At 40.0% G+C, this 26724-nt stretch overlaps 1 protein-coding gene across 6 annotated transcripts in view; it reads left to right on the top strand.

Annotated features, from left to right (window-relative positions):
* Window positions 1-26724, top strand: part of VPS13D (vacuolar protein sorting 13 homolog D) — a 329312-nt gene that overhangs the window by 31360 nt on the left and 271228 nt on the right. For all 6 annotated transcript variants that reach the window (XM_027843937.1, XM_027843939.1, XM_027843934.1 and 3 more), the window contains 7 exons: window positions 1036-1168; window positions 5291-7489; window positions 9316-9467; window positions 11179-12207; window positions 21120-21210; window positions 24774-24900; window positions 25803-25983. In XM_027843937.1, the coding sequence (XP_027699738.1) occupies window positions 1036-1168; window positions 5291-7489; window positions 9316-9467; window positions 11179-12207; window positions 21120-21210; window positions 24774-24900; window positions 25803-25983 (3912 nt within the window). The remainder of the gene's footprint in view (window positions 1-1035; window positions 1169-5290; window positions 7490-9315; window positions 9468-11178; window positions 12208-21119; window positions 21211-24773; window positions 24901-25802; window positions 25984-26724) is intronic.

Raw genomic sequence — 26724 nt, 5'->3', positions numbered from 1 at the left:
CATGCTGCTTCACCCTGTTCATGGCTCAGGGACCTCTAAAGCTGACATCTTGTAGGCCATGGCAAACAAGGGCCTGGGGCTACAATAAGCAGGCATCGATTTGTGGAAATGAACACAGTGGAGCCGTGTTTGACCCTGGTGATGGGGTCAGGTGGCATGGGCCTTAGCCTCTGGCTCTGTATGGCTGTGAAGAAAACATTTCAGATCTGATCCTTGTTCATGTTAGGAATATCCTGTCATACTGGTTTTGGACATGTATTTGTTCAGCAGCTACTTATTAAGTGCTCACAATGTGCGAATGACTATGTTGAGCATTGGGAAATAGAAAAACATTATTAGGACAGGGTCCTTAGTTTCATGGAGCCAAATATTCTTCAGTGGAACAGAATCAACTCCTTTCAACAAGCATTTATTAAGCAAGCACCTACTGTATTTGTGGCACTGTGCTCACTGCTAGAGGCAGAAATGAACCATTCCTTTCCTAAAAGGAGGTTGCCTTTCTGTGGAGGACTATAATACGTATGCAGATAAGCATATATAAAATATATATAATAATTTAAAGTAGGTTCAAAAGAAATAGTGCCCTAACAGCTGGGGAATCAGGAAAGGCCTTGTGTAGGACGTGTCATGGGGCATTCAGGCTGTGCTTTGAAGGAAATGGGGCATTCTGTGAGGCCGAGGGGAGGAGAGAGGGCACAGATCTGGGGCAGAGTGAGAAGGGAACCTGCCTACAGGGCTGGTGAGCTCACTTAGGAAGGCCCTGGGCAGCATACTAAGAAAAGAGGCAGTTCAGAGGGAAGCAGCCAGTATGGGGCTCAGATCCAAGCAGCAGAGCGGGGCTGCAGTCCCTGCACCTCAGCTGGTGTGCAGAGGAATCACCCGGGCAGCGATCCCAGGCCACAGGGGAGCCAGGGATCCTGTCCGTCTGAGCAGGCAGAGCTTCAACTCCATCAGCAGAGTCGCTGGCTCAATTGATGCTCCATTTCAAGAGTTAGAATGAGAAATGCTTACTTGTCATTTGACATATTTTCACAGGAGGAGAGCAAACGTTGGACGGTTCGGCTGGATATTTCTGCCCCTCAGGTGATATTCCCTGATGATTTCAAATTCCAGAATCCTGTGTTAGTTGTTGTGGACCTGGGCAGGATATTGCTCACCAACACTCAAGGTATGGTTGGCACTAAAGGAAATGTGGTGAGGGCATTCTTAGAGTGATCTGCTATCTTCCCCCAGTAAGGTGTCTGTAATGTCTTGATACTTTGTGTGATTAGTGTTTTTAGTTGTTTTATTTTTAGAGTAGAGAGCTGCAGATTTTACTCAGTTGAAGTTTGTTTCATAAAGAGACTCTGGAAAGGTAGATCTCATAACTGTGATTAGATCTAAAAGGTACTGTTTTCGTTAGTAAGTTTAATACTCTTCATTATTAGTATATTTAAAATTCTTTGTAATGAATCACAAAATTTAAAAATGGGAAGAGACCTCAGTTTTTATCTAGTTTAACTCCTTCGTGAAAGGTGTCTCCACTATAATATTTTTTTTTTTTTTGTGAGGCAATTGGGGTTAAGTGACTTGCCCAGAGTCACACAGCTAGTGAGTGTTATGTGTCTGAAGTGGATTTGAACTCGGGTCTTCCTGATTCCAGAGCTGGTGCTTTATCTACTGTGCCACCTAGCCGCCCCTATAATATTCTTAAAAAAAATTTTTTTTTGTTTGGTTCCATTTGAATTCCAAGCTGTTTCCCTTCCTCTTTCCCTCTGAACCCACACTAGAGAAGGCCAACATTTGACCCAGATATATATGTGAAACTATACAATATATATAGTTTCCTCTGTCAGCTCTTTCTCTTGAGGTAGATAGCATCTTCCTTCATAGGTCCTTTGTAGTTGATATGAATCTTCATATAACTCAGAATAGCTTAGTCATTCACAGTTACTCTTTGAACACTGTTGCTCTTACTGTGCACAGCGTTCTCTTGGTTCTGCTCTTTTCACTTTGCATTATTTCATTCAAGTCTTTCTACATTTTCCTAAAATCACACTGTAACATTATTTTTTTTTATTAATTGATTTATTTTTAGTTTTCAGCATTCACTTCCATAAGCTTTTGAGTTTTAAATTCACTCCCCCTCCCTCCCCACGACAGTGTGCAATCTGATGTGGGCTCTACATATACATTCCTATTAAACATATTTTCACATTAGTCGTGTTGTAGAGAAGAATTAGAACCAATAGGAGGAACCACAAGAAAGAGAAAACAAAACAAAACACGAAAAAAAAAGCAAATAGTATGCTTCAATCTGCATTCCAACTCCGTAGTTCTTTCTCTGGATGTGGATAACATTTTCCATCATGAGACTTTTGGAGATGTCTTAGATCCTTGCATTGCTGAGAAGGGCTAAGTCTGTCAAAGTCAGTCATCGCACAATGTGGCTGTTTCTGTGTACAATATTCTTCTGGTTCTGCGCACTTCACTCAGCATCAGTCCATACAAGTCTTCCCAGGTTTTTCTGAAGTCTGCTTGCTCATCATTTCTTATCTGCTGTAACATTCTTAATAAGTGGTCATCCATCCTCTGTTTGAAGACCTCCAGGGAGTGGGAACCCATCATTTTCTCGTCAGATTATTACACTTTTGGATAGCTTAAACTGTTAGAAAGTTTTTCCTGGCATCAAACATAAATCGGGTGCTTTGTAGCTTTCACCCATTGTTCCTAGTTCTGCTCTGTGAAGCCACATAGAGCAAGTCTAATCCCTTGTCCTTGTGAGACCACTATCATGTGCCTGGTGTGTCTGGCACCGCCCCCCCCCCCCCGTCCTCTTCAACCATCCCCTAGCCTAGTTGTCCACTGGACACTCTTTAGCTGATCAAAATCCTTATTAAACTGGGGCACTCAGACCCGATCACAGATATCTAAGTGAGGTCTGATGAGGGCAAGTAAAGTTGGCCTGTACTTCCCCATTCCTGGAAGCTCTGTCCCATGCAGCCCAAGATTGCAGTAGCTTTTTTGATGGTCATATCACACTGTTCATTCATAGTGTGCTGTGCAGGCTGCTGAAATGCCTAGATCTTTTTTTAGAACAACTGCTGTCTGTCTGTTATTCCCCTATTTGTGCTGGAAGTGACTTTTTTAATACCCACATTTAAGCCTTCACATTTTTCCCCATTGAATTCTTATTTGATTCAGTCCAGGGCTCTAGCCTGTCAAGGTGAATCCTGACCTGGTCATCCAGTGTGTTAGCTTGTCCTCCTAGCTGAGTACCACCTGCAGATTAGGTGAGCGTACTATCTATGTCTTTACTTAAGTCATCCATAAAAATGTTCAGTAGCACAAGACCAAGCACAGCTCCCTGGGACTGGAGACCTCCTGCCTTTTGGACATTGAACCAGTTTTGAATCCTTCAAATTGTTTTATTGTGTATAATCAATATCTCCATTTTCTTTTCAAGAATAGTGGGTGATACTTTATGAAAAGCTGTCTTTGCAGCAGTCCCCTTGACTACTAGTGTAATAACTTTGTCAGGAAAAAAAATGAGGCTAATTTGGCATGTTCTGTTTTTGATGAAGTCAGACTAATTCTTTGTAATCACTGATTTCCTCTTGAGATGCAAACCAGCCATCTTTTTAATGATCTGTTTTAGAATCTTCCCAGGAATCAGTGGCAAGTCAGTATTGTATAGTTTGTAGACTGTTCGCTCCCATTTTTTGAAAATTGGGAGCACATTCGCCCTTTTCCAATCTCATGGTACCTTCTCATCTCATGATCTTTGAGATATTAGTTTCAATGACTCAGCAGTTACACCTGCCAGTTCTTTCAGGACCTGTGAATATATTTGGGCCAGGGAACTTGTATTTATCAGGAACAAGCTAAGTGTTCTCTTATTATCTCATTACTTATTTTGGGTACGGACTTGCTGTTAGTCATTTTCATTGTTACGTGCAGTGGAGAGAGGCCATTTGTTCACATAGAGAAAACAGAAACAAAGGATTTGAGCAGCTTTACCTGTTCTTTTTTGTGAGTTGTCATTGTCTTATCCATCCCAAGCAGAAGCCTAGATCATCTTTGATCCCGTCTTCCCTTTCTTCTGGTATAGCTTAAAAAATAAACCAATCTTTTTTCTTGTCTTGCCAGCCTAGGCTCATTCTGAAGTTAGTTTTCCTGACACCATCGTTACAGGACTGTGCCACACCTTTGTAGTAGCATTCTTTGTTACCTGTCCTTGCTGCCATCTTTTGTACATTTCTTTTGTTGTTGTTCATCCTTGTTCTCGAAAAGGACCAATGACATCATGAACATGATGTCTTGACTTGCGCATGAGTGAGGCAGAGCTTTGCAAAGTAGTCAGCTCCCTCTCACCTTGAGAGTCATTGGCAAGACAAAGGTCAAGATGACTGTTGATGGCCTAGGATGCAGATATATTTCTTTTAAAATCTAAGTTGATCAATTACTCCTGTTGTCCTCATTGGAATTATTTCCCTATATGTCTTCAGAATTTTATTCCATGGCAGCCTACTTAACAATTTGCTTTCCTAAAATCTACAACTTTCCAACAATGATTTGTTGATATGAAGTAATAAGTAATAAGACATTTTGAACCAAATTTATCAGAATTATTTAGCAAAATCATCAACCAAATCTAGAACAAAAACCAGCTAAAACAGCTATTCTATAAAGCTAAATATTTTAGACATTACAGTAAGTAATTAACTAATGCATAGCATGGCTTTTATTTTTGTTTCTGGATCTACATGTCATGACTGCAGACTGTAGAGGCAGAGCTTTTTTAAAATAAATTTTCTTTTCAATTTATTTCTAAGCTTAGTGAGTATCTATAAAAACATTTAAATATACAGTAAAATAAAAAAAATTGTATGTAATAGTTATAATTTGCTCAACTTATATCTTAATTTTAGCAGAATAATGATAAAATCTTCCTGTTTGCTTTTATATCCCTTTATAATCCCTTTTACTTCTGTCTTGTTATCCTTTTTTATAATTATATTCAGTGTGCTATCATTGCTCTAATTCTGCTCTCTTCACTTGGCATAATTTCATATGTTTTTCTGTATTTTTTTGTAGTCTTTGTGTTTTGTTGTTTCTTCTGGTGCAATAGTATTTCCTCATGTTCAGGATTCACAGTGTGTTCAGCTTTTCCCCAGTTAATAGACACAATTTTTGAATGGAATGTGTAGTTCTTGAGTCTTCCTTAAGATTGTGTTGAAGGAAAGAAGACCACTGTGTATCAGAATGGAGAAGAAAAGTTTATGTTGGTTTTTCTCCTTTCTCTCTACAGATGATTATAAGAAAAGCACAGAAGGTTCCTCTTCTGACATGAATGAGCTTAGTGATGATGAATATAAGACACCTCTTGCCACACCTCCTAACACCCCACCCCTTCAGACAAGCAGCAGGAATGGAGTGAAAACCCCACCATTTCCTGCAGTTGAATTCAGTGAAGAGCAACTTCAGGCCCATTTAATGAGCACAAAGATGTATGAGAGATATTCCTTGTCATTTATGGACCTCCAGATCATGGTTGGACGAGTGAAAGACAATTGGAAGCATGTTCAGGACACTGATGTGGGACCAACCCACGTGGTAGAAAAATTCAATGTGCACTTACAATTAGAACGCCGATTGATTTATACGTCAGATCCCAGGTACCCTGGGGCAGTGCTCTCAGGTAACTTGCCAGATTTGAAGATCCACATCAATGAGGATAAAATATCTGCCTTGAAGAATTGCTTTGCCCTCCTGACCACGTCAGAAGTGAAGCCTTCTGATGTGCTGATCAAGGAGAAGATTCTTCCTGAAGAGGAACAGCGAGGGAGCTTGCAGGACTCGGTGATGAATCTAACTCAGAGCATTGTGGTTTTGGAGCAGCACACGAGGGAGGTTCTAGTGGAGTCGCAGCTCCTTTTAGCTGAGTTTAAAGTTAATTGCATGCAGCTTGGTGTGGAGAGCAATGGTCGTTATATTTCTGTGCTCAAAGTGTTTGGCACCAATGCTCACTTTGTGAAGCGGCCTTATGATGCTGAGGTGTCGCTCACTGTTCACGGCTTACTCCTGGTGGACACTATGCAGACTTATGGTGCTGATTTTGATCTCTTGATGGCTTCACACAAGAACTTGAGTTTTGATATTCCAACAGGGAGCCTCCGGGATAGCAGGGCTCAGTCACCTGTCTCTGGACCTGATACAGCCATGCTGAGTGATCGATGTATTGCAGCCACTAATGTTTCACTTAACAATATAGTTGCCAAAGATCAGGAATCACTCATTAAATTAGAATACCAGTTTGTTAGTTCAGAATGTCCCTCAATGAATTTAGACAGCACTCTCCAGGTGATGTCATTACAGGTAAATAATTTAGATATCATCTTAAATCCAGAAACAATTGTAGAGCTGATCGGTTTTCTTCAAAAATCCTTTCCTAAGGAAAAAGATGATTCAAGCCCTCAGCCTTTAATGACAGATTTGGAAAGAAGTTTTGGGGAACAAGAAACATATCAGTCTACTTATGAGCAAAACACAGAGGTTGCAGTGGATATTCATAGACTCAACTTGCTTCTCCTTCGGACAGTGGGAATGACAAATGGGGAAAAATATGGCAGAAAAATTGCAACTGCAAGTATAGGCGGAACCAAAGTGAATGTGTCCATGGGGAACACAGTCGAAGTGAATGGTTCTCTTGGTTGCTTACAGCTCATGGACTTGACGCAAGATAATGTCAAGAACCAGTATGTTGTCAGCATTGGAAATTCCGTAGACTATGAAAACATTATTAGTGATATTGGCTACTTTGAATCTGTCTTTGTTAAAATGGAAGATGCAGCCCTCACAGAAGCATTGAGTTTCACATTTGTTGAGAAGTCTAAACAGGAGTGTTCCCTTAACCTCAAGATGGCATCCCTGCATTATAACCACTCTGCTAAATTTCTAAAGGAACTAACACTGTCCATGGATGAACTTGAAGAGAATTTCCAAAGCATGCTGAAAAGTGCAGCCTCCAAAGTCACCACAGTTTTGGCCACCAAAACTGCAGAGTACAGTGAGATGGTCTCTCTGTTTGAAACACCTCGGAAGCCTCGGGATCCTTTTATCTTTGAGGAAAATGAGGTCTACGGTTTTGACCCATCAACAACTGTCAGTGACACTGTGAAGCTTATCTTAAATGTCAACATAGAATCACCAGTCGTCTCAATCCCTCGAAAGCCTGGAAGTCCTGAGCTGTTGGTAGGACATTTAGGACAGATCTTCATCCAGAATTTTGTGGCAGGTGAAGATGAATCAAGAAGTGACCGGCTTCAGGTAGAAATCAAAGATATTAAACTGTACTCTTTGAACTGCGCTCAGTTGGCAGGCAGGAAAGGTTCTGGATCTGAACTAAGCCAGTCTCTCCACCCTCCTTCTGGTCCTGCCAGTGTTAATAGCCAGGAGGAAACTTATTTCACCCGACATGATTTCTTTGAATCTCTGCATAGAGGTCAAGGTGAGTTATGGGACTCTTTGGAATTCAGGATCCCAATCCTAGGTCATTTGGTAGTTTGCTTTTAAAAGGAACATTTCCTAGAAGAATTTGCTCAAATACCACAGATAATGAATTTTTATTTTAGAGAAGAGATAATTAGAATTCCCTTCACTTTAGGTCATATTTCACCAAAAAAGACTTGTTTTAAATGGCAAACCATAACATCTTAAAGGCCATTTAGTCAAATTTCACTCCTAAAGTAGGAATATCTCCTCTGCAAAATGCATGAATGAGAGTAGCACAGCTTCTGCTTGGACATTCTAGGGAAAAGAGCACACTATGAGGTGAGTTAACACAGTCTGTTAAGGTGATTTTATGAATGATTATTTAGAAAGATATCTCAATGAGCAATTCTTTAGAAGTGCTAAGTGTAAAAAGGTCTGGTTTTATTCTGGGACCATTGACTCTTCTTCTTCTTTTTTTTTTTTTAATTTTCTTTAATGAGGCAGTTGGAGTTAAGTGACTTGCCCAGAGTCACACAGCTAGGAAGTATTATTTGTTTGAGGCCGGATTGGAACTCAGGTCCTCCTGACTCCAGGGCCAGTGCTCTATCCACTGCGCCACCTAGCTGCCCCCATTGACTCTTCTTGATTACATATTCTAGTCCACATGGGCTAGAATGATTGACAGTAAGAAGCTTTCGCTGTAGCTGGCAGGTCCTTCTTGTAATTTTACAAGGCTGCTAGTCCAAATCACCTGGAATAGGATCTCAGACCAAATGATTTGATTTATTAATATAGGCATCTATAGAATTCAAGTAAACTTTAGATTGTGTTGGTTTTATATTTTTTTTTGTTGTTATTTTAAATAAATTTTAATGGATATCTTTTTTTTATCTGATTTTTTCCCCTGGTTTCTCTCCTTTCCTCTCCCAGAGAACCATTCCTTAGAACAAATAATATACCATTCCTTAGAACAAATAATATTTGTAAAGAAAAGAAGAGAAAAAAAATCTGCAAAATCCATGAGTACATGGGAAAAATCTGAAAATCTATTCGATGCACCATGTTTGGTGCATTTTTCTGATCTTTGTTTGCTCTGAGTCTTAGATGTTAAATTTCCATTTAAAAAACCAGTATATGAATGTATAACTCATTGCTGTAGATGATGGTCATATGAATAGAAGCTTATAATAACATTACCAATAATAACATCATTGTAGGCTAATATTTACATTTATTTAGTAGCCTAGTCTTTTAAGTGCTTTTATATGCCCATTAGTCAAGTACAAGTCATAAGAACATAAATTCATAGCCTCATAGGATTTATAAATAGAAGGGATCTCAGAGATCATCTGGTTCAACCCCTTTATTTTATCGATGAGAAAACCAAGGCTCAGAGATTAATTGCCATCATGATGTGCTTTGAAGCTAAGTAAGTGTCAGGCAGCTCAGTTGGAGGTGGGTGGGATCTTGAAAGTTAGGGTGCCCTGCTGTTGATATTGAACGAGTGTAATGTCTACCACATCACATGGCCTTGTACAGTTGGCACTTAATACTTGTAAATTGAATTGATCCTACCAAAGTGTTCATCCTCGTGCCATCTGGCTTTGGTCTTTTATTGCTTCTAGACACTAGTTTTGGGATGTACATTGCAAACTGTTTTTGACTATAATCTCCATACTGTTCTTTTTCTGAATAACCCTTGGTTCCAGGCTGCCCCATGAGCCAAATTAAACTCATGCGTGCTACATTTGGTCATTAGTAACATTGAGTAGGGTAAAGTGTACATTGTTGCTTTAAATTTACACTATTCTTTGAACTTAGTTATTTTTCCCCTCTTGTCAGCTTTCCACATTCTGAACAATGCCACCATCCAATTTAAACTGGAAAAGATCCCTATAGAGAGGGAATGTGAGCTGACCTTCACTCATTGCCCAGACGATGTGGGAACCTCAAGTATTATGAAGATTGAAGGGAAATTTGTCAATCCTGTTCAGGTAAAAACTTTTTCATTTCCAAAATATTTGCTTTGTGATTTTAAATGACTGCTAATAGTAAAATCCCATTGTAATGAATATCAGGACAGATTTCTAGTTTTAGGTAGTAATTGATAGTACTAAGATCCTGCTCAATCAATAACAACTTATTAAATGCCTACTCTGTATCATGTGCTGTGCTTAGCACAGCAGATACAAAATGGGGCAAAAGATAGCCCCTGCCATCAACAAGCTTCCAGTCTAATGGAGGGGAGGAAGACATGCAAACAGATATGTACAAACAAGCTTTATATAGGATAAATAGGAAATAATTAACATGGAAAGTGCTGGAATTAAGAGGGATTAGGGAAGACTTCCTGTCGAAGGTAGGGTTTTAGTTAGGACTTAAAGGAAGCCAGGGAAGTCAACAGTCTTTTAATTATTTCCTAATTATCATAGGGCAGCTAGGTGGTGCAGTGGGATAGAGTGCTGGGCTGGAGTCAGGAAGACCTGAGTTCAAATCTGGCCACAAACACTTTCTAGCTATGTGACCTGGGGCAAGTCACGTAACCCTCTTTGCCTCAGTTTCTTCTTCTGTAAAGTGAGCTGGAGAAGGAAATGGCAAACCACTCCAATATCTTTGCCAAGAAAACCCCACATGGAGTCACAAAGAGTGGGACATGAGTAAAACAACCGAACAACAACATTTATCCTATATGTAGCTTGTTTTGTATATATCAGTTTGCATATTGTCTCCCATGTTAGATTGTGAGCTCCTTAATGGCAGGAACTGTCTTTTGCTTCTTTTTGTATCCCCCACACTTAGCACCATGCCTTGCACATAGTAGGTGCTTCATAAATGTTTATTGATTGAGGAGAGATTGATCAACAGTGTTAAAGACTGCAGAGAGGTCAAAGAGAATGAGGATTGAGAGAAGGCCATTGGGATTTGGCAATTAAGAGATCATTATTAACTGGAGAGAGCAGTTGTGGTGGAATGATGAGGTTGGAAGGCAGATTGTAAGGAGTTAAGAAGAGAGTAAGAGGAGAGAAAAAAACAGAAGACATATAGGATGATATGTAAAAGGGGCGGAAGGATTCAAGTTTTTTGATGATAGAGGCGACATGGACATGTTTGTAGGTAATAGAGAATGAGCCAGTAGGCAGGAAGAGATTAAAAATAAGTGATAAGAGTGGGGAGGACAGGAGACAGTCTGTTGGAGGAGAAGGGATGGAATGGGATCGCTTGAACCAGTAGAGGGGTTAGCCTTGGTAAAGAGTAAGGCCAGGGTGAAGGAAGAGATAGTGGCAGAAGGCATCTGAGTGGCAGGAAACAAGAAAGAAGGGAGAGGAGGTGGTTCGTGGCAAATGGCTTCAGTTTTTTTCTGTAAAACATGGGGCAATATTCATTTTGAGTCTTTGTGATACATAGTATGAGATGGTGGTCTAATTTTTGCTTGCCAGCTTTCTATTTTTCCCAGTAAATCTTTTCAAGTAGGACATTTTTCCTTGGTAATTTATGCTATAGGGTTTATTGTATATTGTATTAGTTTATTTTTAATTTTTCATCATCTAATTGATTATATTAATAAACTTTTTCTGTTCTTCACTTAAAGTATAATTGGGAGAGTCATAACTTTTATACAGAAATACTGTAAGAAATCTCACAGAAGTGTTAACATCAGCTTAAATATGGGAGAAACTGAGCAACTGTCTATCTCTTCAAATGCAGGTGGTGTTGGCAAAACACGTATATGAGCAAGTTCTACAAACATTGGACAACCTAGTCTACAGCGAAGACTTGAATAAATTTCCGTCCAATTCTACCTCATCACCTAGCCCTAATTCTCCTCTTCCTTCCCTCAGTGCTGGTGGTGAGCCCTGTGTTGAACGGAAAGAGAATGGGTTATTTAGCCATTCTAGCTTTTCCAGTACTTCTCAGAAGTCATTGTCTGTGAGGGAAGTAAAATCTTTCACACAGATCCAAGCCAACTTTTGTATTTCAGAGCTTCAGGTTCAGTTGAGTGGAGATTTGACCTTAGGAGCCCAAGGTCTTGTGAGCTTGAAGTTTCAGGATTTTGATGTTGAATTTAGTAAAGACCATCCTCAGACTTTGTCCATTCAGATTGCTTTGCGCTCTCTGCTGATGGAAGATCTTTTAGAGAAGAATCCCGACTCAAAATATAAGAACCTAATGGTGTCTCGAGGAGCTCCCAAACCATCTAGCTTAGTGCACAAGGAATATCTTTCCCAGTCTTGCCCCTTGGTATCCAATGTGGAATACCCTGATATGCCCCGATCTCTACCGTCCCACATGGAAGAAGCTCCAAATGTCTTTCAGTTGTACCAAAGGCCCACCTGCACATCCCGGAAAAAACAAAGAGAAGACAGAGACAAAGATTATACTTTGACGCCGCCTCCTTCTCCTGTGGATGAACCTAAGGTCTTTTGTGGAAAGAGTAAATTTGATGATTCCTTGGTCCACATCAATATATTTCTTGTGGACAAGAAGCACCCTGAGTTTTCTTCTTCTTATAATCGAATCAACAGGAGTGTTGACGTTGATTTTAACTGCCTTGATGTGCTGATCACTCTGCAAACTTGGGTGGTAATATTAGACTTCTTTGGAATTGGTTCCACTGCAGACAATCATGCAATGAAGACAGAGCCTGCAGATGTTCAGCAGACAGTAAAGTCAGAGTCCAGCACTGTGCCAGAGGTCGATGTTCAAGATCCCATCAACACCAAGCTAGATCTCAAGGTACATGAGCATCCTGTGGCTCTTCCAGGTTCTGAGTAGCAGAAAGAAGAGTGAGTGACAAGGGCTCTTCTCTGTCTTCATTTGCAGTTGGCATGTTTTACATTTACTCTGGGAAATACCTGTAATTTTTAAAGTTTCTTGCTTTGGTCTATGTTGCTATTGAGCTTGTATCATCTCCTCCTTGGAGGCCTTTAAATGAAGGACAGACTTTCTTTGTGCGTGTTGTAATTGTAGCTCTGTCTGGAGCCAGGGGAATGGACTGCACTGCTCTGAGCCCCCAGATTCTGTGCCACTTCATTATTACTGGACTTTGGTTTTGAATGCTCAATCTGCTCATTTTTAGATTAATCATCAACAAATGTTAAGTATCTGCTAGTCACTCTGCTGAGCACTGTGGGGGGTCACAAGTACAGAGAAGGGAACAATCCTTTATGGCAAGGAGCTGGTGGTGTAATGGGTACACATAAACATATACTGAAGTTAGTAAATACTCATTAATTCAAAGTAGTTAAATACAAGTGGTTGGGGGAATCAGGTAAGGCTTCATGCAGAACATGGCCCTTGAGCTGCGTTTTATTTGGTTTTTTTTTTTGATTGTTTTTTGGCTAGGCAATGGGGTTAAGTGGGTTGCCCAGGGTCACACAGCTAGTGAGTGTTATGTGTCTGAGGCCGGATTTGAACTCAGGTCCTCCTGACTCCAGGGCTGGTGCTCTATCCACTGTGCCATCTAGCTGCCCCTTGAGCTGCATTTTAAAGGAAGACAAGGACTCTGTAAGGTGGAGATATGGAAGGAAGACATTCCAAAATAATAGAATTATTATTTTTGACACTTTGATCCTCATAAAAAGGTTTTTATTTATTTTTTAAGGATTTAATGGTTCATTTTGTCTTTACATCAGGATGTTTCCATATCGACACTCTTCTTCCATACGCCTCACAGCATCCCATTGTGTCTAAGACAAAGCAGTTAAGCCAGCTGACACAGGAGCTTTGGTTGATGTATCTAACATTCTACACCCATAATTTCCTACTTCAGCAAAAGGAAGGAAATTTAGCATAAGCTTCAAAAAAAATACCTGAAAAAGTAAAATTATGGATCATAACATTTGAGAGTTGGAGGTGCACCTAATGGTCATCTGCTCTAACCTTTGCTGATCTCCTGGATAATTGATCGAGGCAGCTAGGTGGCTTAGTGGATAGATTTGAACTTGGAATCAGGAAAACTTGAGTTTGAATTCTGCCTCAGACATTTACTAGCTATGGACACATTACAAAACCTCTCCATGCTTCATTTTCCTCTTCTGTAAAATGGGGATAATAACAGCACTTACCTCACAGGGTTATTGCTGGATCAAATGAGTTAATATGTGTAAAGCACTTGCAAACCTTAAGTCACTGTTTAAGTGTTAGCTGTGATTATCATTGTAAATGAGTTTTTACTTCCATCTTATTCTTTGCTGTTTTTCCCTTCTTTGCCCCCTCCCTTGCTTTGTCATTATAAAGAAGAAGGTGGTGAAAGAGGCATGTATTTAACACTAGTGGTCTGTAATTGAAGCCATCTGTTTCTGACCCTCATCTGGCTGCCTTGTTCCCCTTGCCCTGCTCCTGATCACAAGTTTTTACTCTTGCTTTCTTTTTAATCCCCTCTTTGTGATCCAACCTTCTAAATTGGAATTAGTTTTTCTTATGACTGATCCTTCACCCTCCCATGTGAGGGGTGGGCTTATTTCTCTGCTGAGTTTAATGTATTCTACAGCAACTCTTTGTGCATGTGAGTGTGTGTGTGTGTGTATACATACATGTATACGTGTGTGCGTGCACACCTGTTCAGCCCTCCTCTTTCCAGTTCAGTTGGACAGCTTTCTATCTCATGCATCCTCATTGTGAATTTCCTGTTCTCAACCTTTTCTTTCTTAAGATCCTCAAAGTGCACACCCCACCCCACCTTTGTTTATATTTAATTCCCTTTTTGCCATTGAGATCTTTAGGGTCCTGAAGGGACATTTGTTCTTACTCATCCTCTAAAAATGTAAGCATTTCACTATTCTGTTGCTCCTTCTAAATACAAAGTGTTATTTATATTTTTTAGTTTACCCTTGACTCTTGTGTGTATTTCAAAGGCTCCACTTAGCTTTGGTCTTTTCCTTGGAGATTTTTGAAAGTCTTTTTTTCTGTTAAAGGTCCTTTCTTTTTCCTTGTAGGATTATACTCAGTTTTATAGAGTGTTATTCTTGTTGTTTTTTTTTTTTTCAAAGTTTTTAATTTAACTTAATTTTAAAAAGTTATTCTTGGTTGTAAATCTCTCTCTCTCTTTTTTTTTTTTTTTGCCTTTTTGAATATTGTAGTCCAAGAACTTCTCTTCTTTGTAGTGGTATCTAACAAGTCTTACGTGAACCAGACTATATTTGCTTAAATATTTGAATTCTTTCTGACTGTTTGTAGAATTTTTTCTTTGACCTGGAACCTCTGGATCTTGGTTATGAGATTTCTGGGAATTTTTATTTTGTGATTTCTTTCAGAAGGTGACTGGTGGAGTCTTTGTTTTCACTTTGCTCTCTGGTTCTAATAAATTTGGACAGTTTTTGTTTAAGACTTTTATATGCTATCCAGATTTTTTTTTTAAGTCACATTTTTCACGTTTCCCTCTTGTGGTTCTATCAATCCATAGCATTTCTTCATTTGGTTTGGCATTTTTTTCTGCTTATTTATTTCCAACTTCATTTTTCTTGATTGGGACTTTGTGCTTGGGGCAGACCCTGCTCCTTCCCATACTCTTAGATGTTATGGGCAGGCTTGGCTTAGTTGTTGGTGTGGTGGTGAAGACTAGTTCCAATGCTCTGCAGAAATCTCTGGGTTTTGGTTCGTTCTCAGAGGAGGAGTTCTTCTTGATTATTTCTCTGTCGTCTTTTCTTTACGTAGCCCAAAACTTGGAATTTGACTCTGTCCCTTTCAGTGACACAGACGTGATCTAATAGGATATTATTGTTTGCTCTTTTAGCAGGCTTCCTCCTAGACCTTGGATATTTGCTTGCCAGGTGTTGCCCTGGCCCTTTCTCTTGTGGCTCAGGTATGGGGCCACCTATCCCTTGTGCAGAATGCTAGTCTGGCCCTGTCTCCTGCTGTGGCCTGGATGCTGGCAGCCTGAAGGCTGTGCTGCATGGGTGGTGGTCTTGTTTTTCCTTTTGCTGTGTTCAGATGTGGGCTGCTCTGGTCTCCCCCTGTCTCCAACTGGGGATGCCTTTTGCCTACTCTGGCTTGTCTTCACTCAGCACTGCTTCAGGTTTCTGGCAGTCTTCTTGTTCAGCTCTGGAATAGATGGTGGAGTTTATGTCCATTTTTCTTTGATGTTCTTTACCATTGTTCCCTTTTTTTTTTTTTTTTTTTGCTAGGCAGTGGGGTTAAGTGACTTGCCCAGGGTCACACAGCTAGTAAGTGTCAAGTGTCTGAGGCCGGATTTGAACTCAGGTCCTCCTGACTCCAGGTCCGGACCCCACCACTGTTCCTTTCGCTACATTTTTAGAGGTTTTCTGAATTGTTTGTCAGCATTCTAGGCTCTTCTAGATCCTTACACAATACCATCTGGCTAGAAGCCCCTATGAAGGATAATTGTCACTAATAACAATACCTTATCTACTTTATCTGAAGTGGTACAATGCTTATATGTCCTTTGTAAACTTTAAAGTAGTGTATAAATGTCAATTGTTGCTCAATGAGGATCCTAAGTCATATTTCTGTGAGCAGCAGGTTAGAATTATTGAAGTACATGGCCATCTGTCTCTAACTCTGTCATCTCCATTTCTATTTCCATCTCCCCCTTCCCCTGCCCCATTGTTTGTGTGTGTGTGTGTGTCTCTCTCTATATGTATATGTGTGTGTATATGTATGTATATGTATATATAACTATATCTATCTGTATCTGATTTGTCTTTTCTATCTGTCATCCTTTCTCACTTTTTACTAGCTCCTTTTTTTTTAATCCCCTCTTCAAGATCCATTCTTCTAAATTGGAGTTAGTTTTTTTCTCATGAAAAAATATATTTGTTGTCTTTTCTGTCATCATTTCTCACTTTTCACTAGCTCTATCCTTCTAAATTGGAGTTAGTTTTTCTTATGGAAATATCTCTATCTGTCTATCTATTCTGTCTTTTCTCTCTGTCATCCTTTCTCACTTTTCACTAGCTGGCACTTCTTTAGAAGATGGAGGGAAAAGAACATATTTCATTTGAGTGCTTTTGCAGTACTCCGGGGCCTCTGGCCTCTTAGGTTAATAAGATACATGAGGTTCCTGAAGCCAGCACGGTTGATATTATTGGTTAGTTTATTTGCTCCTTTGATCTTGTTCTTCTTGTACTCCTAACAGCGTGTTTCATTACTTCCTTGGACTTTGAAATTGAGTGTTTAACTTGCTTTCATATATTCCACACGTAATTGCTTCTACAAGAGAACAGCACAAGACCCATCCAGGTTGGGTAAGAGGCTTGAGAGCAAACATTTCTAGTCAGTTTTGGTATTTTTAGATTATGTGTTATTCTTTTTTTTTTTTAAGGGGAGACAGATTCTAAAAGACTGCTGAGATTATTTTTTTCTGACACTTATCTTTTTTTCCATTTAAAATATTTTATCTTTATTCATAGTTTCCTTTTAAGAGGAAGTGAGAAGAGGCAGAAGGTGTTTGTTTTGGTCAATTCCTGAAATTTCAATAAAATAGAAAACTCTCAGGATGGAAATTCCTTTGACTGACATAAAGTGGCCAGTAATTTCTTACTCAAAATGTAAGAAAATTGCTTGTGGGACCAAAAAGTTTTGACTTGCCCATGGTCATATAGCCTTAAAGGTAAAATATAAACAAAAATTCTTCCCACTTCTAAGGCATTGCTCTCAATTCACTATTCTATTTTCATTCTCATCTTTATTAAATATATGTGCCCATTGGCCAATATTGAGTAATTTTCTGTGCCGCGCATAGAACTGATTGTTTCACTTATTGATACAGGAAAAAAAAAATATAGCACATTGTTTGATTTCACAGGGACATTAGTCATTCAAACTTAAGAAGAGAATGAATATTTTTAATTTTCAAAATTAAGATTTTGCTTCATGTAGGATAATTTAAAAGGCTTCTCCCAGGTTATTAGAGAAGAGCTTACACAGGGATGAGAAAAATTTGAATTCTGGGAGAATAACAATGCTTCTCTCATTGTTTTAATGCTTACTCTGATATTTTTTTTTTTTTTTATTCTTTTTTAAAAATTTATTTATTTATTTTTTTGTTTTCAACATTTACTTCCACAAGATTTTGAGTTCCAAATTTTCACCCCATCTCGCCCCTTCCCCTACCCCAACATGGCATGCGTTCTGAATACCCCTTCTCCTAGTCTGCCTTCCCTTCTATCTCTCCCCTCCTTCTCTTATCCCCTTCCCCTTCTATTTTTCTGTAGGGCAGGATGGATTTCTGTACCCCATTTCCTGTATTTCTTATTTCCCAGTTGCATGTGAAAACATTTTTTTTTAAACATGTGTTTTTAAAACTTTGGGTTCCAAATTTTCTCCCTTCCTCGCTCCCTACCCACCCTCATTGAAAAGGCAAGCAACTAAATATAGGTTATATATGTGCAGTTATACAAAACACTTTCATAGTAGACATGCTGTGAAAAACTATTTCCCTTAATCCTATCCCGCCCCCCCATTTATTCTATTCTTTCTTTTGGCCGTGTTCCTCCTCAGAAGTATTTGCTTCTGATTACCCCCTTTCCCAGTCTGCCCTCCTCTCTATCATTCCCCTACTCTCTTGTCCCCTTCCCCGCCTATTTTCCTGTAGGGTAAGACAGATTTCCATACCCAATTGGGTGTGTATGTTATTCCCTCCTTAAGTCAAATCCTATGAGAATAAGATTCATTCATTCCCTCTCACCTTCCCCCATTTCCCCTCCACTGTAAGAGCCTTTTCTTTTCTGATTTTTTTTTGTGAGATAATTTACCCTGTTCTACCTCTCCCTTTCTCCTTCTCCTAGTATAATCCTCTCTCACCCCTTAGTTTTATTCTCCAGATATGACCCCTTCATTTTCAACTCACCTTGTGCCCTCTATCTATCTATCTATCTATCTATCTATCTATCTATCTATCTATCTATCTATCTATCTATCTATCTATCTGTATCTATATATACGTACATATAATTTTTTCCCCTCCAACTACCCTAATACTGACAAAAGTTTCATGAGTTACAAATATCATCTTTCCATGCAGGAATGTAAACAGTTCAACCTTAAGAAGTCTCTTATGATTTTCTCTTTGCTGTTTACCTCTTCATGTTCCACTTGAGTCTTGTATTTGAAAATCAAATTTTCTTTTCAGCTCTGGTCTTTTCATCAAGAATGCTTGAAAGTCCTCTATTTCACTGAATGACCATTTTTTCCCCTGCAGGATTATACTCAGTTTTGCTGGGTAGGTGATTGTTGGTTGAATCCTGTCTCCTTTGCCCTCCGGAATATTATATTCCATCCCCTGTGGTCCCTTAATGTAGAAGCAGCTAAATCTTGTGTTATCCTGATTGTGTTTCCACAGTACTTGAATTGTTTCTTTCTGGCTGCTTGTAATATTTTCTCCTTGACCTGGGAACTTTGTAATTTGGCTACAATATTCCTAGGAGTTTTCCTTTGGGGATCTCTTTCAGGAGATCGGTGGATTCTTTCGATTTCTATTTTGCCCTGTGGTTCTAAAATATCAGGACGGTTTTCCTTGATAATTTCTTGAAAGATGATGTCTAGGCTCTTTTTTTGATCATGGCTTTCAGCTAGTCCAATAATTTTTAAATTCTCTCTCCTGGATCTATTTTCCAGGTCAGTTGTTTTTCCAGTGAGATATTTCACTTTGTTTTCTAATTTTTCATTCTTTTGGATTTGTTTTACAGTGTCTTGATTTCTCATAAAGTCACTAATTTCCAATTGCTCTATTCTAATTTTTGATAAAGATTATTTTTGATACAGATCCTTCCATTTTAGATAGGCTATCTATGTCATCCTTATGCCACTCAGTGAATCAGTGCTTCTTTCTTTCTCTATCGTCTGGTCCAAATTTTTCCTCTCTTTTTCCCCTCCCTGTCTAAATCCCTTGTCTGTTTCTGTGTTCTTCCTCCCACTCTCTTCTGCTCTTCTCTTCTTTCTCATCCCCTTTCATTTTTCATTTCTTTGCCTCCATTTTGTTCCCTCCTCAATCAATACAGTGCAATAACTTCACCATTGAAAACCCAGGGCAAAAGAGACCATTGACCCCCTGCTTCAGCAAATTCTGAATACATTGTTATTGTCCCTTTGGAGGGTTTTTCATGCTACTTTGAAAATAGTAATTATTTTTAAGTCTAACTTTTTGGTGTGTTGTCAGAACATTGGTTTTTTTGTTTTGTTTTCATTTATAATTGGAAAAAAAAAAACAACCCAATGCTCTGGGAGGCCCAGGAAAGGGTTCCTGTAGGTGTTGCTTGAGCTGAGGGTTAAAGAAAATGAAGGGTTGTATGATATGGAAAGAGGAAAGAAGTGTATTTTAGGCATGGTGACCACCGGTGCAAAGGCACATAGATGGAAGATGAAATGCTGCGTGTGAGAAATAGATTGTAGAGTGCAGGAAGGGGAATGATGTATAATGAGCTTAGAAAAGTGGTTGGGGGGAAGGGCTTTAATACCCCAGAGATAAGTGTCTGTTTATCCTAGAGGCAATAGGGAGTCATGAGATTTTATTGAATAGAGGAATGGCATTATTAGATCTGCAGTTAAGGAAAATCACTTTGGCAACTGTTTGGAAGATGGACTGGAGTGGGGGGATTCTTGAAGCAGGGAGAAAAATTCGGAGGCCTTGCAGAGGTCCAGACAAGAGGTAACGAGGACCTGAACTAAGGTAGAGGCTTTGTGAGTGGTGAGAGGTTAAGAATACCCTGAACATATGGATGGTGGATGTAATCCAGGGTTAGAGTGACAATAGGATGAGGGGACCAGGGATTTAAGAGTAGAGGAGGACAGTGTTGAATCAAACTGATTAACTCTAGAGTTAAAATGGGAAAGGGAGGAAAGTGAAGTCAGATGTTGACTGATGGCATGGGAGAAGACAGGCATATGGGAACTGGAGATCTTAGGACGAAGAATAGGGTTAGGAAGGTTAAGGCATAGAGAGAGTTGAAATGATAGGAGATCAACATTTAGAGGAATAAAAATCACTCCAACATTTACCTTTGCCAGTTTGGTGGATGTGAGGCAAGGGTGGGGAACCTGCAGTCTCAAGGCCACATGTGGCCCTCTAGTTCCTCAAGTGCAGCCTTTTGACTGAATCCAAACCTCACAGAAGAAATTCCTTTAATGAAAGGATTTGTTCTGTGAAGTTTGGATTCAGTCAAAGGACTGTACTTGAGGACCTAGAGGGCCACATGTAGCCTTGAGGCTGCAAGTTCCCCAACCCTGGTGTGAGGTGAAACCTTAGAGATGTGTTGATTTATATACATTTCTCTTGTTAGTGATTTGGTGGAATCACTGGAGACTAAATCTTAGTCTTACTGTATTTTTGTTAATTATATATCTTGGTTATCAGAACCTTTATCAGAGATATTTGATGCAAATTTTTTTTCCCCAGTTGATCACTTTCCTTCTTATCCTAGTTGCTTTGCCTTTTATTCTTGCAAAAGCCTTTGCGTTTCATTTGCTAATTGAATTTTTGGGTGAGCATAGAGTAGGAATGAAAAGTACTTATTCAGTTCCTTCCTTCTCATTTCCACCACTGGATCAGGGTTTGGAAAAAATGAAGTGATATTAACATCATTAAAAGTTATAATTTTCAAAGTTATTTCTTTTTTTGCTAAAAGATTTTTTTTCATCTTTCATTTTCATTCATAATAATAATTATCTTGCTTTCTCTTTTGCTTTCCTAGGTTCATTCACTTTCTCTTGTGCTGAATAAGACTACCAGTGAATTGGCCAAAGCGAATGTGTCCAAACTAGTGGCTCATCTGGAAATGATTGGTAAGCACATCTTTGGGTGAACCTTTCATTAAATCATGAAGGCTTTAGCATTCTAATCATTAAGTCTAGTTGACAACATAGAGTGATAGGTGGATTGATGACTTGGATTGATTATGATTATAGGCCTAGCCATAATCCATTGGGATGTGGCATTCAGGTAGGAAAATAATGCATACTCACCAGTGGGAGTTTCTGCATTGAAATATATTCTACTGTGCGTATAAGTTGTATCAACTATTTATTGAGTTCCCATTGGGTAAATGCATTGTACAAAGCACCAGAGGTTTAGAGTGTGAATTAGACACAATTTCTTTCCTTGTGGTTTAGATAATAATGGGGAAGATAAAGAGGTGTTATCAGTAGCAAAGGAAAGGATGACCTACATATTAAGCTTGAGGGTTTGTAGCTTGTTTCTATTAATCAGGAAAAGATTCCTAGAAAAGCTGGATATTGTAGACAGTGGCTTTCTCTTCTTTAACCTAAGAGTTCTCCGAGCCTGATGCAGGAACCGGGTGCTGCACCATGGGGTAGATAGAGGTTCTGCCACAGCTGGGTGGATGTGGTTTTCACTGAGCCCTTCATATGGACACTTTGATTTGTCCTGAATAGAACTGGTGAATGTCCAGGGCTTTGGGGCCAGAACAGAGTGTTTGTTGGGGACCCATCCAGAGATGCCTCTGTGCACTGTCTCATTTTGGGCTCCAGGTGCTCTCTAGCCTGCCTGATGGAGAATCCCCTTTGCAATATCTCCCACAAATGATCCTCCAGCCATTGCTTACGGGATCCTCTTGGTGAGAGTCCGCTCATTACCTCCTGAGGCCACCCATTCCACTCTTGGGTAGCTGATTCTGTCAGCCAGTCAGCAGTTAGTAAGTACTGTGCCATGATATGGGAATAAAAAGAAAGTAAAAAACAATTTCTGATCTTAAGGAGCTCCCATTCTGAAGGGGCGATCACGTGATAATAGTAATAACAGTAACAACCACAGCAGCAGCAGCAGCACGCATTTATATGATGCTTTAAGGTTTGCAGAGTGCTTTACAAATATCTCGTTTTATCCTCACAAAAACCCTGGGAATTAGGTGCTCTTATTATTCCCATTTTTACAGATGGGGGAACTGAGCCAAACAGATTAAGTGACTTGCCTAGGGTCACACAGCTGTCTGAGTCAGAATTTGAACTCAAGTCTTTCTGACTGCAGGTCCAGTACTTTGTCCTTCCTGGCTGCCTCGTATAAATAACATTAAGTAACTAGTTAATTATAAAATGTATAATAAAGTGTAGATGGTTATTAATCTCAGCAAAGAGGACACTAGAGACTAGGGATGGGACAGGCCTCCTGCAGAGTCGTTGAGGTGAGGCTAATAAAGGAGAAAGCATCCTAGCATGGGGGGCAGACAGTCAGTGCACAGGCCCACTGGGGCAGAAGTGTCACATGTGAGGCTAGTGTGTTGTAGAGGTGTGGAAGGATGCAGCATTTGTTGTAAGTCCAGCTGAAATCTGACTCTCTTTGCCCTTTATTCTGCCCCCTCAGACCAAGCAGAACATGCCCAGTCCGTAAAAAGCACTTAGGTGCTTCCTGTGTGCCAGACGTTGTGGTCAGCCCTGGAGATGCAAAGACGGGAAAAACCAGGCCAAGCGCCGTTAAGACAACAGTCATGTCTCTCCTTAGTCTTCTGTTCTCCAGGCTAACCACTCCCAGTTCTTCCAGTCAGTCCTTCAGTGGCAAGATCTTGAGGTCTTTTACCATTCTGGTTTTTCTCCTCTGGTTACTCTCATTCTTATTTGTGTCATTCCTAGAATGTGGTGCCCATAATTGTATACAGTACTCCAGAATTGTCTGATGAGGGCAGAGTACATTGGGACCATCACTTCTCTTGTTCTGAACACACTGATTTTCAATTTTTTCATGCTCTTGTGATGATTTCTTGATGAAGAAATGTTGGCTAGATAATTATATAGTTAAGTGGGTCAAAAACTAGTTGGACCCAGTAAGTGCTTATTAATGGTTTTTTTGCCATGAGGAAGGGTGTGATACAGTGGAAAGAGTCCTGGCTCTGTGGTCAGAACCTCTGAGTTCACATTCCAGTTTGGGCTCTTCTTATCTGCCTGACCTTGGACAGGTTCCTTAACTTGCCTTGACTTTACTTTTCTCATCTGTCAAATGAATGAGTCGGAGTTGATGGCTACCTCTAGATCTCTCATCCTGTATTTCACAAAGAGGTCTTTCATGGAATGCCTTGAGCATCTGAGGTTGGCCTGTGCTACTTAACGTATGTTATCAGTGGCTTGGGTAAAAGCACTGGTGGCCTGCTTGTCAGATTTGCAGACAACGCCACATTTGAATAATGAGCTAACACTTTTTTTGTTTTTGGTTAGTCATTTCAGTCCAACTCTCCATAACCCCCTTTAGGGTTTTATTGGAGTGGTTTTCTATTTTCTTTTCCAGCTCTATTTACAGATGAAGAAACTGAGGCAGACAGGGTGAAGTGACTTGCCCAGAGTTACACAGCTAGTAAGTGTCTGAGATCAAATTTGAACTCAGGTCTTCTTGACTCCAAGTCCAGCACTCTATCCATTATGCCACTTAGGTGCCTTAGCTAACACTTTAGGCAGGACCCAAAAACATCTTGATGGGCTTGGATTGACTCTACTAAGATGAAATTGAGTAGGCATACATATAGTCTCAAATGTGAGTTTAAAAAATTTAACTTCATAAGTATATGATGGGAGATATTGTCATTTTATCCAACATAGATGTGGAGTTTTCAGTGGATTGCATGGTTAATGAGGTATCACTGTGGTATGGCAGTTAAAAAAATCCTCTAAGGTGATCTTAGACTGTAAGAGAAGTCTGTTGTTTAGGGCCAGGGGGTGACAATCCTGTCCTGCTCTGTCTGGTCAGACTGTGTCTGACGTACCAGTAGAAGGACCCTGATTAGCTGGAAGGCATCCTGAGAAGGGCATGGTTAGAAACCTTAGTCCTACTATCTGAGACTCAATTGGAGGAACTGGGGATATTTAGTCTGGAGGAAACAAGATTCAGGGGGAGCATGATAGTTATCATGAAGAACTCGGGAAGGTTGTCCTGTGGGAGAGAGATTAGACAAGATCCACTTGACTTGAAAAGAACGTAAAACAATTGGTGGGAGGTGCAAAGTAAGTTTAGGCCCATACCACAAGAACCTTCCAAACAATGGGAGCTATCCTAAGTAAAATGGTCACCTTAGGTAGTAGTGGGTGCCACCTCCTCGGAGATTTTTAAGCAAAGGCTGCATGAACGCTTCTGGAGTATACTTAGAGGAGATTCTTGTTCACTTGCGGTGGAGGGATTTAATGGCTACCGCGGTTCTCTCCAGACTAAAATCTAGCCTGAGATAATGCACTCTTAAATTGTATGAGTGTTTTCAGCTGTCAACTCATTGGGCTGTCAGTCCCCTATAGCTTGGTAAGTCGTCAGTGTCCTAAGGCAGCCTAAGTCTCTCATTTATGTTGTCCTTTACTGTGAAACAGATCAGTATGAACCAGTAATTTATTCTTTTTTTCTCATAACTCATCCTTAGAGGGAGATCTTGCTTTACAAGGAAGTATTGGGAGCTTGTCTTTAAGTGACCTGACATCTCATGGAGAGTTCTACAGAGAGCGCTTCACTACAAGTGGAGAAGAGGCTCTGATCTTCCAGATATTCAAGTAAAATGCTTGGTTCTTTTCTCTTTTGACACTTTTCCCATAATTGTGTATTGCCTCAAATTTGTGCTTGAGTTAAAAAATTTAAAGACATTGCAACTTTAAAATGTTGTTGTTTTGGAGGCTGGTCCATTTTTTACTTTTAAAATGGCTAAGTCCCATTTATGAGAAGGCCCGTTTTACACTGAATTGCATTAAAACGGAACTCCTTTTAAGTGGGTCATGCTGGAATGTCATGTAGGAGGTTTAAATGGTCTCTGCCTGTGTGGTGACTGCAACAGGATTTTCTGTGAAGAAAGTTTCCAAGACCCTCCTAGATTTTTCTCCATTTCTATACATTTCTAAGAGTTTAGTAATGACAGTACTGACATTTATGTTATCCTGTCAGGTTTTAAAAACACCTTGCTTTTAGTAGCTCATTTATTCCTTACAGCCGCTCTAGGAGTTAGGTGCTGTTATTATCCCTAGATGAGGTCACCAAGGCTGAGGGAAGCTCGTTGATTTTTCCCAGGGTCACACGCTTCAGTAAGTGTCTGAGGCAAGAACTTTCCAACTCTTGAGTCCAGTGCTCTGTCCACCATACAAAGCCTCTCTAGTTTTACATTTATTATACCATGGTACCCTAGGTTGGAGAAAAGAAGCAGAGGTGAGTGTGGAGTTGTCTCTTGGATGGTCATGTTTCAGTCAAGAGTGAACTCTCTCTCCTAGTCCAGTGTCCTAGGTACTAGACCAGACTGCCCAATCGCAGAGATTCAGGATAGAACAGTAATGTTGGAATTGGCTTTCTAGAATGTAGTCCATAATTCCATTTTGGTGTTTGAAGATGTGGAAGGTGTGGCTCTGAATTGGCCTGAGAATGTTGTAGTTTGGTCATGGTGGATTCCCATTTTGATCACTTTTCCCAGATATGGACGACCTGACCCATTGCTCCAAAGAGAGCATGACATTCGAGTGAACCTCCAGATGGCCTCAGTGCAGTATGTCCACACTCAGCGCTTTCAGGCTGAGGTGGTGGCCTTCATTCAGCATTTCACTCAGTTGCAAGATGTCCTCGGACGCCAGAGAGCTGCTATTGAGGGGCAGACGGTAAGATCTTCCAAGTATATGGCTCTCTGAATAATAAAAGTACCAGGCTGAACATTTTCACTGGCATAGTAGCTGTAATTTCATGTTTAATAATGTTTGTTCTCTGTAACATTTAAAAATTTTATATATATATTTTTCAATCAGTCAAAATTTCCCTCCTTTCCCTCCCACCCCCATCCCCTAATTGAAAGCTAAGGAAAAACAAAACTCATATGTAACACTCCTTTCTTCAGTGACTGGCACAAATCTTATGGTAGCTGAACTATTTGCTTATATCCCTAATTAACCGTGACTGTAGCTTATTAGCACATAGTTTGCATGTTGTCTCCCCTGATAAGACTGGGAGCCCCTCCAGAGTTGGGACTCCCTTTGGCCTTTTTGTGAATCCACACAATACCTACAGTGCCCGGCAAACAGCATAGCACAGAGACTTGTTGACTTAGCCATTTATACCCTTTGTGACTTTATGGAGTTTACCAGTGCAGGTGGTATCTTTTCTGTAGCCTCTACTCTCAGTGTTGCCCGGAGCCCTGAGAGGTGAAGAAAGCTGCCTAGGGGTCACACAGCTGGTGCGCGTGTGTGACGTGAGCCTGGAGCCTGGCTTTGCTTAGCTTCGAGGCGGCTTCTTGCTTACCATTTCTGTGATCTGAATTTAGTGTCAGCTTTCCTGAAGAAGAAACAGGAAATCTTGAGTGAATATGACGTACCATACATGTATACCATTATTGATGGATGCATTCT

Source organism: Vombatus ursinus, unplaced genomic scaffold (assembly GCF_900497805.2).
Source record: "Vombatus ursinus unplaced genomic scaffold, bare-nosed wombat genome assembly UNPS02014932.1, whole genome shotgun sequence".
Lineage (NCBI taxonomy): Eukaryota > Metazoa > Chordata > Mammalia > Diprotodontia > Vombatidae > Vombatus > Vombatus ursinus.
The sequence above is the reverse complement of the archived record's forward strand: the minus strand, read 5'-3'. Positions and strand labels throughout refer to the sequence as shown.